This window comes from Pelodiscus sinensis, unplaced genomic scaffold, assembly GCF_049634645.1.
Source record: "Pelodiscus sinensis isolate JC-2024 unplaced genomic scaffold, ASM4963464v1 ctg83, whole genome shotgun sequence".
NCBI lineage: Eukaryota > Metazoa > Chordata > Testudines > Trionychidae > Pelodiscus > Pelodiscus sinensis.
In genome coordinates this window covers 213,395-227,389 of record NW_027465848.1, presented here as the reverse complement: position 1 = coordinate 227,389, position 13,995 = coordinate 213,395, and the positions used below count along the sequence as shown (strand labels likewise).

At 60.5% G+C, this 13,995-nt stretch overlaps 2 protein-coding genes across 4 annotated transcripts in view; both read right to left on the bottom strand.

Annotated features, from left to right (window-relative positions):
* The window catches only part of TBC1D2 (TBC1 domain family member 2), a 115,645-nt gene that overhangs the window by 36,796 nt on the left and 64,854 nt on the right, over positions 1–13,995 (bottom strand). The window lies entirely within an intron of this gene.
* CORO2A (coronin 2A) overlaps positions 1–13,995 on the bottom strand; it is a 110,531-nt gene that overhangs the window by 77,589 nt on the left and 18,947 nt on the right. Inside the window, exon 1 of one of the 3 annotated variants that reach the window (XM_075914998.1) lies at positions 9,119–9,586. The exons of the other annotated variants lie outside the window; for them this stretch is intronic. Within the exon in view, the coding sequence (XP_075771113.1) occupies positions 9,119–9,163 (45 nt within the window). The 5' untranslated portion in view covers positions 9,164–9,586. Of the gene's footprint in view, positions 1–9,118; positions 9,587–13,995 lie in introns of those variants that run through there. 3 annotated transcript variants of the gene reach the window in all.

The window sequence follows — 13,995 nt, the reverse complement described above, 5'->3', positions numbered from 1 at the left end:
CCAGCTGGCCCTGGGCCGCGCACAGTGTTTCAGAGCGGCAGCACCATGTGGAACCAGGGGTCTGGCCCCAGGCTGCAAGCAGTGCTGCTGCTTTGAAGCCCCCCCCCCCGCGCCGCCCCACTGTGATAGAGGCAGCAGGGAGTGGAGGGGAGCGACTAGTCGACTAGCTTGTCGAGGATCCGAGAAGCATTTGCTCACCAGAGAGTGGACCGGTCTCCATAGCAGGGCTGGACAGCTCCCTGCATTTTAACACTCCTGGTCTACACAGGCAGTCAGGGACCCCTATTGCACCGGACGTTATTAAAGATGCGGGCAGGAATTGGTGGCGCCCACTGTACCCAGTGTTATTGCAGACGCTGCACCAACATGTTTTCTTCTGCAGCCATATTGGAAGGTCTGTAACCATCGTAGAAGGCCGAAAGCAGCCGCCATTAACTGTAAAGCTTGAAGGCACAGACTCACTTTCCAGCTAAATTGCATCAAAATAGCATCACCCCCAGCTGTCTAAAGGAGATCCCGTCCTAATGGCCCCCACTGTCACCAGGCACAGAAACAGACCTCAAGATGGATAGAGAGAACTTAGTTTAACACCATTTTGTCTAGCAAGAAACTGCTTACCAATAGCTACGGCTGCAGGATCCTCATTCTCTGATTATGGTCCTCAGCTTCCTATCGTCTGTCTGTACGATCCCTGGCTGGTTTTTGATTGTTTCTGTCTGCTGTATAATTAATTTTGCTAGGTGTAAATCAATTAAGGTGGTGGGGTACGATTGGTTAGGTAACTCTGTTAATATAGGTTACGATTGGTTAGTAAAATTACAGTAAAATAATTTGTTCAAGTAGATCTATGCAGGACTCGGGTTTCATTATATAAACTGGGGCCCAAAAGGAAATTCTTTGGGGAACTAATTCCAGGCCACAGCTCCAAGATCTCAACCCTGTGCCAATGACACCGTGCTGGAACTGGAGTCCCCCACATGGACCTGACCTCATCTGTCTCCTTGAGAATGGTGAGCACTGGGTGCACCTTTTGTGATGGTTGTTAATCACTAGAGATGAAGTAGGATATTACTGTGCATGGCTCTTTCACTGGTAACAGACCCCGCATACCCGCACCGTGTGAGGTCACACCTGAGCCTGCAAAAGGCTGCAGGCGGGTGCCTGAATTGGAAAGGTTACGCATTGCAGGAGGAGTAACGGTAGTTCGAATTAGGAGCTTTAATTCAAGCTACCTAGTCCATGCCGCGTGTAGCCGCGGACAGGTAGTTCAAACTACGGGGCATTTAAAAATGGCGGCGCCTGAGAACATGCAAATAAAGCCTGGGAGATTTAAATCCCAGGCGTCATGAGCAAGTTCAAATGCCTCCATTAGCCACCCTACTTCAAACTAGGGTGGCAGAGTAGACATAGCCTCAGAGTCTAGCACAGGAAGCAGCACAGTACCTGTGCCTTTGGCCAGAAATGGTCGCTACAGAATGACCACCCAGAGCAATGAGAGAGAAGGGACCAGAAGGGCGGGGACTAGCTGAGGAGCCCATGCTCCTTGCTAAATGGTTACTGGGACAAAGTCCATGTCTATGGGAAGGGACAGAGCAGAGAGGAAAGCAGGACTGGGCCCAAACGTGCAGCAGCAGATAGACAGACTGGGAAAACAGGCAAGGGAGGGGGCCTACACGGGGAGGGCTACGCCCGAGCCCTAGGAACGGGCAAGGGAGGGGGCCTACACGGGGAGGGTTACGCCTGAGCCCTAGGAACGGGCAAGGGAGGGGGCCTACATGGGGAGGGTTACACCCGAGCCCTAGGAACGGGCAAGGGAGGGGGCCCCTAGAGAGAGTATTTTGCGCAGGTAACAACACAGGCCCAGTCAGGGATTGGGGGCCCCCACTGTCTCACTGCACAGACACACCCAGTCCATGGTGTGGGGGCCCCCACTGTCTCACTGCACAGACACACCCAGTCCGTGGTGTGGGGGCCCCCACTGTCTCACTGCACAGACACACCCAGTCAGTGGTGTGGGGGCCCATTCTACCATGCACTGCACAGAAATGGGACAAAACCCTCCTTGCCCCCAGCTTCCCCTGTTACGATACAGAGAATTCAGGATCCTGTTGCACGCAAAAGGCAAAGTCCCATTCGCTTCCCCAAGAGCAGGGCTCGTAGATCAGCTGTGGCTGAGGAGAGCACAGGTTAGCTGGGAATATGCAATTAACAAGAGCTTTTGGTCCCAATTAGGTTGGAAAAATGCATCACACTCAAGAAGCCGGAGCAGTAAATACCACACATGCTTATTTGTTCTCACAGCAGCCCACAAGCTCAGTCATTGGCAATAAAGATTTACAGTGACGAGAGCCATAAATGCGGAACAGCAGACCCGGTTCCCAGAAGTTTGTTCACCTTGAGAGCGGCATAAAATCCCCTCCCACAGCAGCATCTTGGCCAGGGAAATGCTCTGTCGGGACTTGCTTGCGGAGTGGACTGCATTGATCGGTGCCCTGACAATCTCCAAAAGTCCACCTGGAGCAGCGGCCTCACGCTGCCGGCTCCTCTTTTTCCTGTGTCACCCTGAAGGACATTCTGAGTAACTCAGGTGCTCACCGGGCACTCACAGGGCAGGCCGTCCCTTCTGGGGCTGGGGAACCAGCACTGGGCGGTGGGATGCAGACCCTTAGGGTGCACACAGCCGCCTTCCTGGAGCTGCGCTCTGGGGGGAGCAGCGTGTGGCCGTCACCGTTTGGAAGCGGGCAGCCCCGGGAGCGGGGCTCACTCCGGCAGTACGCCAGGGGGTGACGCCGCAGCGCTACGACTGGGCTGTGGTGCGCTGTACACAAGTCACGTGGTGTCCACAGCCGAGCCAACGGGTGCTGACCGGGATTATCCCATTGGCATGCATGCGCCATTTGTAGATGCACGTTCAATACTGCCCACGCATCTGTATTCCGGGTGTGCCTGCTCCGGAGAAACCCCACAAAGCTTAAACGGCCTATTCCACTTGAACGGGCCATGGGAAACTTACCCTCACCGGGATGTGAGCGTGTAGCCATTCCCCCAGCTCACCAATAAGCCTGGGCTTCTTGGCTAACCCCAACTACCACCGGCACCTTCCCTGGCTGCCCCTCTCCGTGGAGAGCCAGCTCCCTGGGAGTGCCAGCTCCTCTGGAGCTGCCCGCCCCCTCCCACGGAGGCAGCAGCATAGGGGAGCAGGCGGGAGCCAGGCCCACAGAGGCAGCAGCGTGGAGGGGCGGGGGGCAGGCGGGAGCCAGGCCCACAGAGGCAGCAGCGTGGAGGGGCGGGGAGCAGGCGGGAGCCAGGCCCACAGAGGCAGCAGTGTGGAGGGGCGGGGGGCAGGCGGGAGCCAGGCCCACAGAGGCAGCAGCGTGGAGGGGCGGGGAGCAGGCGGGAGCCAGGCCCACAGAGGCAGCAGCGTGGAGGGGCGGGGGGCAGGCGGGAGCCAGGCCCACAGAGGCAGCAGTGTGGAGGGGCGGGGGGGCAGGCGGGAGCCAGGCCCACAGAGGCAGCAGTGTGGAGGGGCGGGGGGCAGGCGGGAGCCAGGCCCACAGAGGCAGCAGTGTGGAGGGGCGGGGGGCAGGCGGGAGCCAGGCCCACAGAGGCAGCAGTGTGGAGGGGCGGGGGGCAGGCGGGAGCCAGGCCCACAGAGGCAGCAGTGTGGAGGGGCGGGGGGCAGGCGGGAGCCAGGCCCACAGAGGCAGCAGCGTGGAGGGGCGGGGGCCAGGCGGGAGCCAGGCCCACAGAGGCAGCAGTGTGGAGGGGCGGGGGGCAGGCGGGAGCCAGGCCCACGGAGGCAGCAGCGTGGAGGGGCGGGGGGCAGGCGGGAGCCAGGCCCACGGAGGCAGCAGTGTGGAGGGGCGGGGGCCAGGCGGGAGCCAGGCCCATGGAGGCAGCAGTGTGGAGGGGCGGGGGGCAGGCGGGAGCCAGGCCCACAGAGGCAGCAGTGTGGAGGCGCGGGGGGCAGGCGGGAGCCAGGCCCACAGAGGCAGCAGTGTGGAGGGGCGGGGGGCAGGCGGGAGCCAGGCCCACAGAGGCAGCAGTGTGGAGGGGCGGGGGGCAGGCGGGAGCCAGTACGTGCAGTAAGTTGGCTTTCAAGCAGACTCCCGTCGCATACTGGCTCGACTCCTATGGAGCCAGCTGCTCCTCGCCCCTCCATTGCCGCCTCTGTATCAGAGGCAGCAGCGAAGGGAAGATGGGCCGGAGCTGAGACACGCAGGGAAGCAGCTTTCAAGCCAGCTGTCTGCCTGTCAGTTCCATGGAGCTGCCTACTCCCCCCTTGCTGCCTCCCACGGAGGCAGGGGGTGGGGGAGGAGCAGGAGATGGTGCTGGGGGGGGCGTAGGTGGGAGACAGCACACAAAGGAAGCAGCGTTCAAGCCGACTCCCCGTGCACATCTCCCCTCATGCTGCTGCCTCTTGACTGGCTCCTGCCTCCTCCCACCCCCACATAAAATGGGTAACCGCTAAAACCAGCAGTTACACACCCGCCCGTTAGTTACACCCCTAACCCTCACCTGCGGCTGCTTCAGCCAGGGTGTGGATAATGGCTCCCACGACTGATCAAGGCATGTGACTTGAGGTGACCCCAGACCCCATTTTAACGCCTGTATTTTCCCACAAACCAGGGGGAGCTTGGCTAGAAACAAAAGTCCCGTCACACAGGAAAATATGAAAAGGGGGAAGTGAATCACCACCGGGCCCCCCCGGAAACACCGAGGGCCGAAGAGTGAGCGGAGAGAGGTCTCAGGCAGCAAGAGCAGCCTGCTGTGGAGGAGGCGTGGGGACCGCGTGTAGCAGCTACGGGTGAGACGCTCTCGATTCAAACCCGCTCCGGGCTCGAGAGCTCAGACTGCCATTTTGTTGTATTGGTGCGTTAACCTGCTTTGCGACGCACCATTCAGCAGAACCGGTGCAACCGTCTATTCTTCTGTTGCCAAGAAATTGGTGCCACGTGTTCCACCTGAAGCGGCGTGGCTCGCGGGACGTGGGGGGTCTGGTACATTGCTCTCTCCACAGCGAGGGGGGGGGGGTTGCCATGCCTCTCAGATTCGATCGCCCCGACTGAGGGATTTCAGGCTAACAGCCCAGCGGGGCAGCAGGGCTAAAGCAGGCTGACTGCACAGCCCGACAGCCTGTTGCCTGAGAACCGCAGTGGTGTGACCTCCTAGGCCCCAGGAGAATCCCAACCAACCTTTCTTCCTTACAAGAGGAACAAATTCACTCTCTGCTGGGGCTCAGCAACGTGAACGCCCGCCATCAACCATCAGTCTGGTTTTACCCTGCGGAACCGAGAGGGCACCTTGCCCCATTCGTTCCAGCCAGGGTGAAACTGGCCCCGTTCCATTTGCTTGCGCTGGATCGGCTGAGCTGTCACGCTCAGAGGTCAGGGATGAGATCAGAGTTCACAGAAATGCTGTGCTCACAGCACAGACCACGAAGCCTTTGGCTCTTCCCGTTGAACGGTCTCTGCTTTAGAGAGGAGAGTAGCAGGGAGGATACGAACAGCAAAACGTGGAGGAGGTGGAGCGCCAATGAGCAATTGATTGCACTTGCTAATTGCCTGTACAGTGATCTCATGCTAATCCACAGCCTCACAGAAGAGCCCTCAGTCACTGTGAGCAGGTCAGAAAGAGCCCAGCTAAGCCCAGGCGTCTATGCTGCACATTACCATCACCGTCCTTAGGGACAGCAGCAAAGGGTCCACAGCTACCGCGACTAGGGAGCAAATCTCTAGCCTGGCCTGGGCGCACTTAATGCCACAGAAACACCCGGCCTCCTCGCAGGCAGGGGTGCGCCCAGACAGAGACAGCGGCAGTGAAGTGCTCAGGGGAAGTAACGATGCTACAGAAACAGAAAGCCCAGTACTAATGGAGGAGGTCAGCTACTCTCCTAGCGATGGGGCCGTATCATCAGAGGATGGAACGAGAGAGAAAGCATCATTAGCCTCTTGGAGCAGCTAGCCCCGGGACACACGGGGGAGGGGGGATTCTTGATTTAGCCCGAGGAGAAACACACGTGGTCCAAGAGGTGACTGGAGCGGAGCGATCGTGTGATGCATTTCCGAGGGGTAGGCGTGTGAGTGTAACAGCACCTTACCGACCCCACACAGCTATTTGGGCACAAGCTGTAGTGTGCTGCAGCCCACTTCATCAGTCCCACGTGTGACGGCGCGTTGGGGTCCCCCGTCTCCTGCACCCCCGTAATGGCACAGACAGACTCCCCCAGCCAGTAGAACAGGGGAGTTTATTGCTTCTCCAGGATACAGCACAGCACAGATGTCATCTGGTTACAGGGAAGGCCTAAGGTGCCTCAGCCCCCCTTGAGATGGGGGAGCCTGGGCCCCTAAGTCCCAGCCCCTTCCCCTAGGCTGTCTCCGCCATGCTCCCAGACAGAAACGAACTCCCGCACTTCCAGCCCTGCCCCCAGCCAGGGCTCCACTCCCCTTCTTCCCATTGTTCCGCTCCCTGGGAGATAACTGGTCGGACAGGTTCGGAGCCCCCTTGGATAATGACTCATCCCCTGCCCTGCTGGGCTGTGCAGCAAGGTACCCCCCCACTACGTCACATGCGTTAGAAGCTGTGCAGAAGCCCTGTCTGTCTGTCTAAAAGCAACGGGCTGGAGTCTCCAAACTGGCTGCAAGGGAGCTCCATCCCGTGGGTATTAACAGCAGGCCTGGAGCCAGAGATCCAGCCCTTTCCATGTGTTGCTGGGGTTCAGGCTCCCCTTCTTTTCCCAACTCCCTCCCCACTGGGTCTCTGTTCTAGTCTCTAGCTGCGTGATGTCCCCAGTGGACTGTAAGGGCCTCTGCGCAGCCGCCTGTCTGGAATCGGACAGCAACAGTGCTGCAGAACAGGCCGTTATCCCGGCTTCCAACCCAGGCCCATGACCCCGGTTCTGCAATCCACCCCCCAGATTGCACTGAGCGGCGGTGAAAGGGCTGGCCCTGTGTTTGAGTTTCAGGGATATTAACGTTATCTAGCTGGCTTGCTTTGCCTGTCATAAAACCCAGCCAGAGGCTCCCTCCGCTTCACCCCCAGGGTCCCGCGCAGTTCAGTGGGGCTGCACAGCCCCTACTGCCTCCCGGGCAGCTATCTAATCAGTTTCCATGGACTTTGCATGAGGGTTCAGGGATACCATATAATAAAGCCTGGAAGTTTCAGCTCAATTTCCTCTCTTATCATGTTCTGTGGTACTTGGTCCTAGCCAGGTATGCGAGAAACTCTCAGCTGTGTCTTTCGGGGGGGGAGGGGGGGGAGCGTAAGCCCAGAACTGAGCTCCTTCAGCGCAACACACGCAGCCAATTGGGCCAGTTGTCCCGAACACCAGGGCTACTCCGGGAGAAGCCTTCCCCTTTGGCAGGACAGTGCTACACAGCCAATGAGCCGGGCTCGTTGGGTGACCACAGGCAGCCCCGTCTCTGCAGCTGAACTCCAAGGACGGGTTAGTTCCTGCTGCCAAGGGCTGTGGAGAGGGTACACGTGATTGGCGCACACAGGGGCCTTCAGGGCAGAGAACCAGCTGGGCACCATCTGCTGTGGCCATGGCATTCCCCGTGCCACTCTCCTTCTGTTTGCAACACTCGCTAACCCTTCCGGCGCCACGAGACCCCCGCCCAGGCACCTCCCGCACACCCTGCGCCCAACACACCCCACGGCTGCGCTTCGTGCCTGGCCCAGGAGCAAAGGCGCTGCAGCAGGCGGACACTAGAGACAGCCGCCGTCGGAGCAGAGCCCCGTCACTGCCTAGCCCCACGTCTTCCTCCTCGGCATGGGGCAAAAGGGTCACACCGACTCCGCACCCGCCTGCCCGACACCCTCGGGGAGGGATCGCTGAGCAGCCCCAGCAGTAAGTCTCCCTGCCCACGAAGCAGGACGGGCAGGGTGTGGAACGCCCTCCTGGCCCCACGACAGGGACAGTCTGCACCCCGAAGCAGGACGCGGATTCTCCCGGCATCAGCTCGCCTCACAGATGTTCAGCAGGGCTGGAGCCCAGCGCCGCGCACTCCCCTTGGGGCCCAATGGCAGCCAAGCTCTTGAGCCACAAGCGGTCTTGGAACCAGTTGGCTTTAAGGTCACTGAGCGCCGGCGCTCCCTGGGACCATCGCCGCGGCTCGTGGCCCCCACCCCCCACCCAGACTCCAGAGTGCGGCGCTGCCCCGCGCTGCCTGGAGGGTGCTGAGCAGGGAACACGAGGGAAGCCGCGACGGAGAATTCCTGCCCATCAGCCACCTAGCAGGCCTGAAAGCCGCTGGGCTCGCTGCCGGGCACCAAGAGCCAAGGGTGCAAAGGACTCGTCGATTTCCTGTGAAACCCCAAGGCGGCACCTGCACAGCGGAGCCCGGGATCAGCTGTGCAGGGCTGCCCCTTTAAACACCGGCTCTGTGGGGATTCAAAGGGGCAGCCCTGGAGCCCGGGATCAGCTGTGCAGGGCTGCCCCTTTAAACACCGGCTCTGCGGGGATTCAAAGGGGCAGCCCTGGAGCCCGGGATCAGCTGTGCAGGGCTGCCCCTTTAAACACCGGCTCTGTGGGGATTCAAAGGGGCAGCCCTGGAGCCCGGGATCAGCTGTGCAGGGCTGCCCCTTTAAACACCGGCTCTGCGGGGATTCAAAGGGGCAGCCCTGGAGCCCGGGATCAGCTGTGCAGGGCTGCCCCTTTAAACACCGGCTCTGCGGGGATTCAAAGGGGCAGCCCTGGAGCCCGGGGGCAGCTGGGGAATCCCCTCCGCGTTTCTGGGTTCCAGGGAAGTGCCACGTGGAACCTGGGGGCTCCCCAGCTGATCCCGGTTGGCAGAGAGCTTGGGGGCGGCTGGGGAGTGCTCAGCAGAGCCCGGGCTCCCCTGCCGCCCCTTTGAATCGCGTGGAGGTGGCAGCTTCCAAGGGACAGCGGCCATGCAGCTGATCAGCTGTGCTGGCCCTGCCCGTTTGACACGGCTGCCTCTGCGATTAAAGGGGCAGGGGAGCCCCTAGCACGGACAGTCCCCCACTCACCCCGGCTCCGTGGCTTTGAAATGCGCAAGAGCCCCGCTGGGGTTTCGCACATGGCGAAGGGGCAATGCGGACGCGCCTACTGACTAGTCCATCGAGTAGGCGATTAGCCGCATTTTAACACCCTTACCGAGGTTCCACGCGGCGTTAAGCAGGCCCCGTCTTTCCCCTTCATCTCAGGGCTGCGCAGCCGCCCCCCGCCACACACACACTGTCCTGCAAGAAGGAGACTGTCACGCTCTGCAAGGCCACCAAGGCACCTGCATTACACTGCTGCAGCACAGGCCAGACTTCGCCCCCGAACACGCCAAGGGACCGCGGCGCAGGGAGCGTCTCCGCTTACTTACTATGAATTCTTCGGACTCTGTTCAGGACCGCACAACTGTTCCTGCCCCGCCCCTCACTCCATGGCTCAGCGTCAGCCCCTCACCACATCTCCTGGCGCAGCATATGGAAAGCTGCCTGGCCTTTGCCAAGACTGCCAGCTTCCTGCACTTGGGGACAAGGATCCCTGAGAACTGGGTCAGACCAAAGGCCCATCTAGCCCAGCCACTTGCCTCTGGACAGCGGCCAATGCCAGGTGCCCCAGAGGGAGTGACAGGCAACCTGCAAGTGATCCATCCCCTGCTGCTCACTCCCAGCCTCTGCACAGCAGGGAAACGCCTCGGCAGCCCCACTGTAGCACTTTCTTCCAGATGAGGTTCAGTGGTGATCAATGCAAAGTAACACACATTGAAAACCGTGACCCCCGCGATGGGGGTAAATTCGCTGTTACCGCTCAAGACACAGATCTTGCAGGCACTGCGGGTGGTTGATGAAAACACTTACTCCATGAGCAACAGCAGTCCAAAAGGGAACAGCACGTTCCGCTGAGGATGTAAAACCCCATTTCATTGGTTAACTGGTGAACAGATTAAGGGAGTTGGGGGGGGGAGGGGCTGGAGAAGCACCCTGCCTGCTCCCGCCCCAACCAGTTCAACATTCTCATCCCTATGCTGGGCAGAATTACGAAAGGGATAAACACAACACAGAAAACAGCGCATCCCCCAGCATACACCCATAGTACGCCCACTCCTCAAACTGCGTGCAGCTGTGGCTCCCCATCTGCAAACAAGATATTAGCAGTGGAAATGGTCAGAAAAGGGAAACAAGAACGATTAGGGGCATGGAATGGCTTTTGTATGGGGAGAGAATAAAAGTGGCCTTTTCAGCTCGAAAAGAGATGACTATGGGGTGATATGATAAAGGTCTATAAAATCATGGCTGGCCTGGAGAAAGTGAATGAGGAAGTGTTGCTTACTCCTTCTCATAAATACAACAATAAAGAGTCAAATGAAATTCATAGGCAGCAGGTTTAAAGCAAACAAAAGGAAGTTTGTCACACAACACACAGCCAACCTGTGGAACTCCTTGCCAGAGGATAGTGTGAAGGCCAACACTACAACAGAGTCCAAAAAACAAATAGATCAATTTCTGCCTCCACATTTCAGTTGCGCCAATCACTGTGCCGGCTGGCCGCCAGCCTAACATGGACGTCTATCCCAAGGAGCTCGCTGAGTAAGCAGGAAGCACAGCCTTGTGGGTGCCCCATGGCACAATGGTGCCTGAGCCCCAGCAAGCCCTCCCCAGGTTCACCTTGCCCGCTGCACCGACTGCCAAACACACCATCCAGCAACGCCAGCCAACACCCTGTGGCTCCAGCTCTCCCAGAACTTGGCTCCTCAGGGAAGAGATCAGGCTGCTGTGGGGGCTCTTTCCTGAGCTCCGCCCCACGGCAGCTCTGCAGCGCAGGTGAGCTGAGAGCCCAAGCCGGCAGCTCAGTGACGCAGCAGGTCAAAGGAGCAACTCCTCCAGTTCTGGAGGTGGACGTGTTATGAGACGCGTGTCCATGCTTCTGACCAGCTGTGCTCAGCGCCAGGTCCCACTGGGGCGTCCCTCAGCACAGTGACACAGGCAGGCAGCTGGGAAGCCTTGGGGCTCTCGAATGCACCTCGACTAGGGGCGGGGGCACCATCTCCGAGTCCACGTAACTAGGAAGCAGCATCAGGACGCACTATGCTCGCACTGCAGCTGCATCTGGCCTGCAGTCCCCACACACACAGCACTGGCACACCCAGCTCTGGATCCAGGCTGGGGCCACAGTGTAGACAGACGAATGGCTCAACTAGCGGGAGCAGAGGGTTTGTGCACACAGACGGCTGGGCCCGGGGCCTTTCCAGGGATTTCGGGGGGGGGGGGGTGGCACAGCAGCTCTTTGCACGGGCGGGGGGACAGTTGCTGGTACATCCTCCTGGCCGGGATGAATTTCAAATGACTTCCATCAATGGATCTGGAGCGTGTTCTCCAATCATGTTAACTTGCTGAGTGAGCCTGTTGCAAATAACCCGGAACTGGGTTAAAGTACATCCCCTCCCTGTGCCTCCAAACCATCGCTACAGGGCTACGGATGGAACAACGGCGGCAGCCGGAACCCTTCCTAGGTCTGCCGGAAACCCACGGGCAATATTCTGCCCACCCTTGTGCTCCTGCAGCTCTCGTGAAGCCCAAGGGCTCGCAGGGGCGAACTGGATTAGGTCCGGAGAGGGCTACAATAAAAGGTTACTTGAAATTACCCGGAGGAAGAACCCCGAAGAGCACGGCCTGGTAAGGGACAGAGCGACCACTCCCTCCACAGACAATGCAGGAGTCTTTACTCTTGCCACCCAACCCTGCCTCCAGACACCCAGGGCTGAGATCTTCCACAGATGCCTGGAGCCTTCCAAGAGCTAACCTTGCCCTGGGAACGGAGTGTGGCAAAGCCCAGCCCCGCCAGGCACCCCCCACCCAGAACGGCCCCAGGAGCCTGATCCTGCACCGTGCCGAGCACCCTCACGCCTGCCACCACGGCAGGGCCTGGCGCCTCGAACAGCTGCTAGCAGCACTTGCCAGGCCAGGCTCCTTCCAGCCCAGGGTGCACCAGCAGCAGGCGCATGTCTCTAGGTATGCCACAGGGGACTGCTTAGTGTTCCAAGCACTGGGGAGGGCACGCAGAGTCCCTGGAGCCGCTGGTTCAAACTGTGGCAGGGCCAACTCCCTCGGGCCGCATGTGGCCCTGCTGCCCGGGCCCAAGAGCGTTCGATAAGTCCCCCCTCCTCCTGCCAGCACGCTCTGCCGCAGGCAGGAACGCCCTTGTCCTGACTACAGCACTTGTCAATATCACCCAGCTCCGCTCGTCATCTCCGTGGCGCGCAGCACTGCTCAGCAGGCAGCACGAGCTGCTACTGCACCGGAGCCCTTAGAACAGCTGGGGGGGGCGCCTGCCCTCACTCAGGGGGACTGAGTTAGACACCAGGTCTCCTGCCTCCACACGTGTCACCAGGCAGCTCTGAGCTGGATTCCAAACTGCCAGCAAGTGGCTCCCTCCTATGAGAAACAGCAGCAAGCGGCACCCAACAGGCAGCACCTGGGAGGCCGGACTGGCTGGAACCCACAAGGGGCTCTGGGGTTAACTACACAGTGCGGGAAGGTGCTCACCGCCAGCCTGGGGGGCAGCCTGAGCCCAGCTTGCCCCTCGCATCCTTCAAGCTCTGCCTGGACTTCGTGCCCGCACAGCTGCTGCACTGCCCTGGGCCAGTCGGCTGCTCACCCCGTGCCTCTGCCTCCCACAAGCCATGGGGTGAGCTATACTCCCAGGCCGGTACAGCTCCTTGGGGGGTGACCCGCACTGAGCCACGGTCACTGAGCCAAACCTGGGCCAGAAATCCACGTGGGTAACAGCAGTGGCTGGCCCGGCCCCAGACAGGTAACAGCTGGCTCGCAGCTGGGACCGGTGGGGCAGCCCATCGCTCTGCTTCCCGAGACCCACCTGAACACCCTAGAGAGCCTGAGGCTGGAGTCCCCCCCAAAGCAAGACAGGGCCCAGGAGCAGCAGGCCCCGGGGCCAAGGGCCAGCTGCATGACTGGGACCTGCCACGCAAGAATACTGTGCTACACGCAGTCCGATCCGGCGGCCCGAGCCACGGCTCTCCGCAGCTCCTCCATCCACCCCGTGGGTGAGCAGCAGCCTGCAGGGTATGTCCCTGGGAGCCCGCCCCGAGTCTGGAGTCCAGGGCTGAAATGCTAGTGCAGGTACCGCACTCCGCACGCGCACGCCGGGCCACGCCCGCCTGAGAGCATCGGCCTTCACCCCGACCGGGAGAGCAAGCGTGTCGTTAGTGTGCACACACCTGTCCACCCACACACGTCCCACACAGCTCTCCTCCCACACGCGTCCCACACAGCTCTCCTCCCACACGCGTCCCACACAGCTCTCCTCCCACACGCACGCCGGGCCACGCACGCCCGAGAGCATCGGCCTTCACCCCGACCGGGAGAGCAAGCGTGTCGTTAGTGCGCACACACACCTGTCCACCCACGTGTCCCAGACCGTCACTGGACACGTGCACAGCGAGGGGAGGCCTGTGGTGCTGCGCTGCTCACTCAGCCTAGACCCATACATGCAGCGCTCAACCAAGAACCAGGGCATGGGCGCCCCAGAGTAATCAGCAGGTGGTGAGTGGGAAGTGGCATTCGGGGGATGCCCCAGTCAGTCCCCGCCTCTGGGGGGCAGCAGACACTTCCCGCAGCGTGGGGGCTCAGCACAGGCGTGTCCCAGGCTGACGGCCTCCTTGCATTGCACACGCTAAGGGCGATCCAAGGCACCATTTGAAATCCCAGGAGCAGGCCGGCGTCAGCCCGCCCACTTCTAAAAGCCCCTCCCCCCGCCTTGCAGGAGGGACGACTGGACCTGGGGCTCAACTGATTCCTTGGGACAATTAATATAAAACAGGGTCTAGGGTGCAGGTCAAAGGCTTAGAACGAGGGAACCGGACGGGGCCGCCGAGCTGGGAGCCCCAGGCAGCGCCCGCTGCTCCTCGAAGCTGCGGATGGAGCCAGTGGAGCCGCCCAGAGGAACTCTGCCCGGATACGTGACAAGGGAGGAGCGGAAACAGGCCCCCCAGTCACAGAGCACCCGCCTGTCCAGCACCC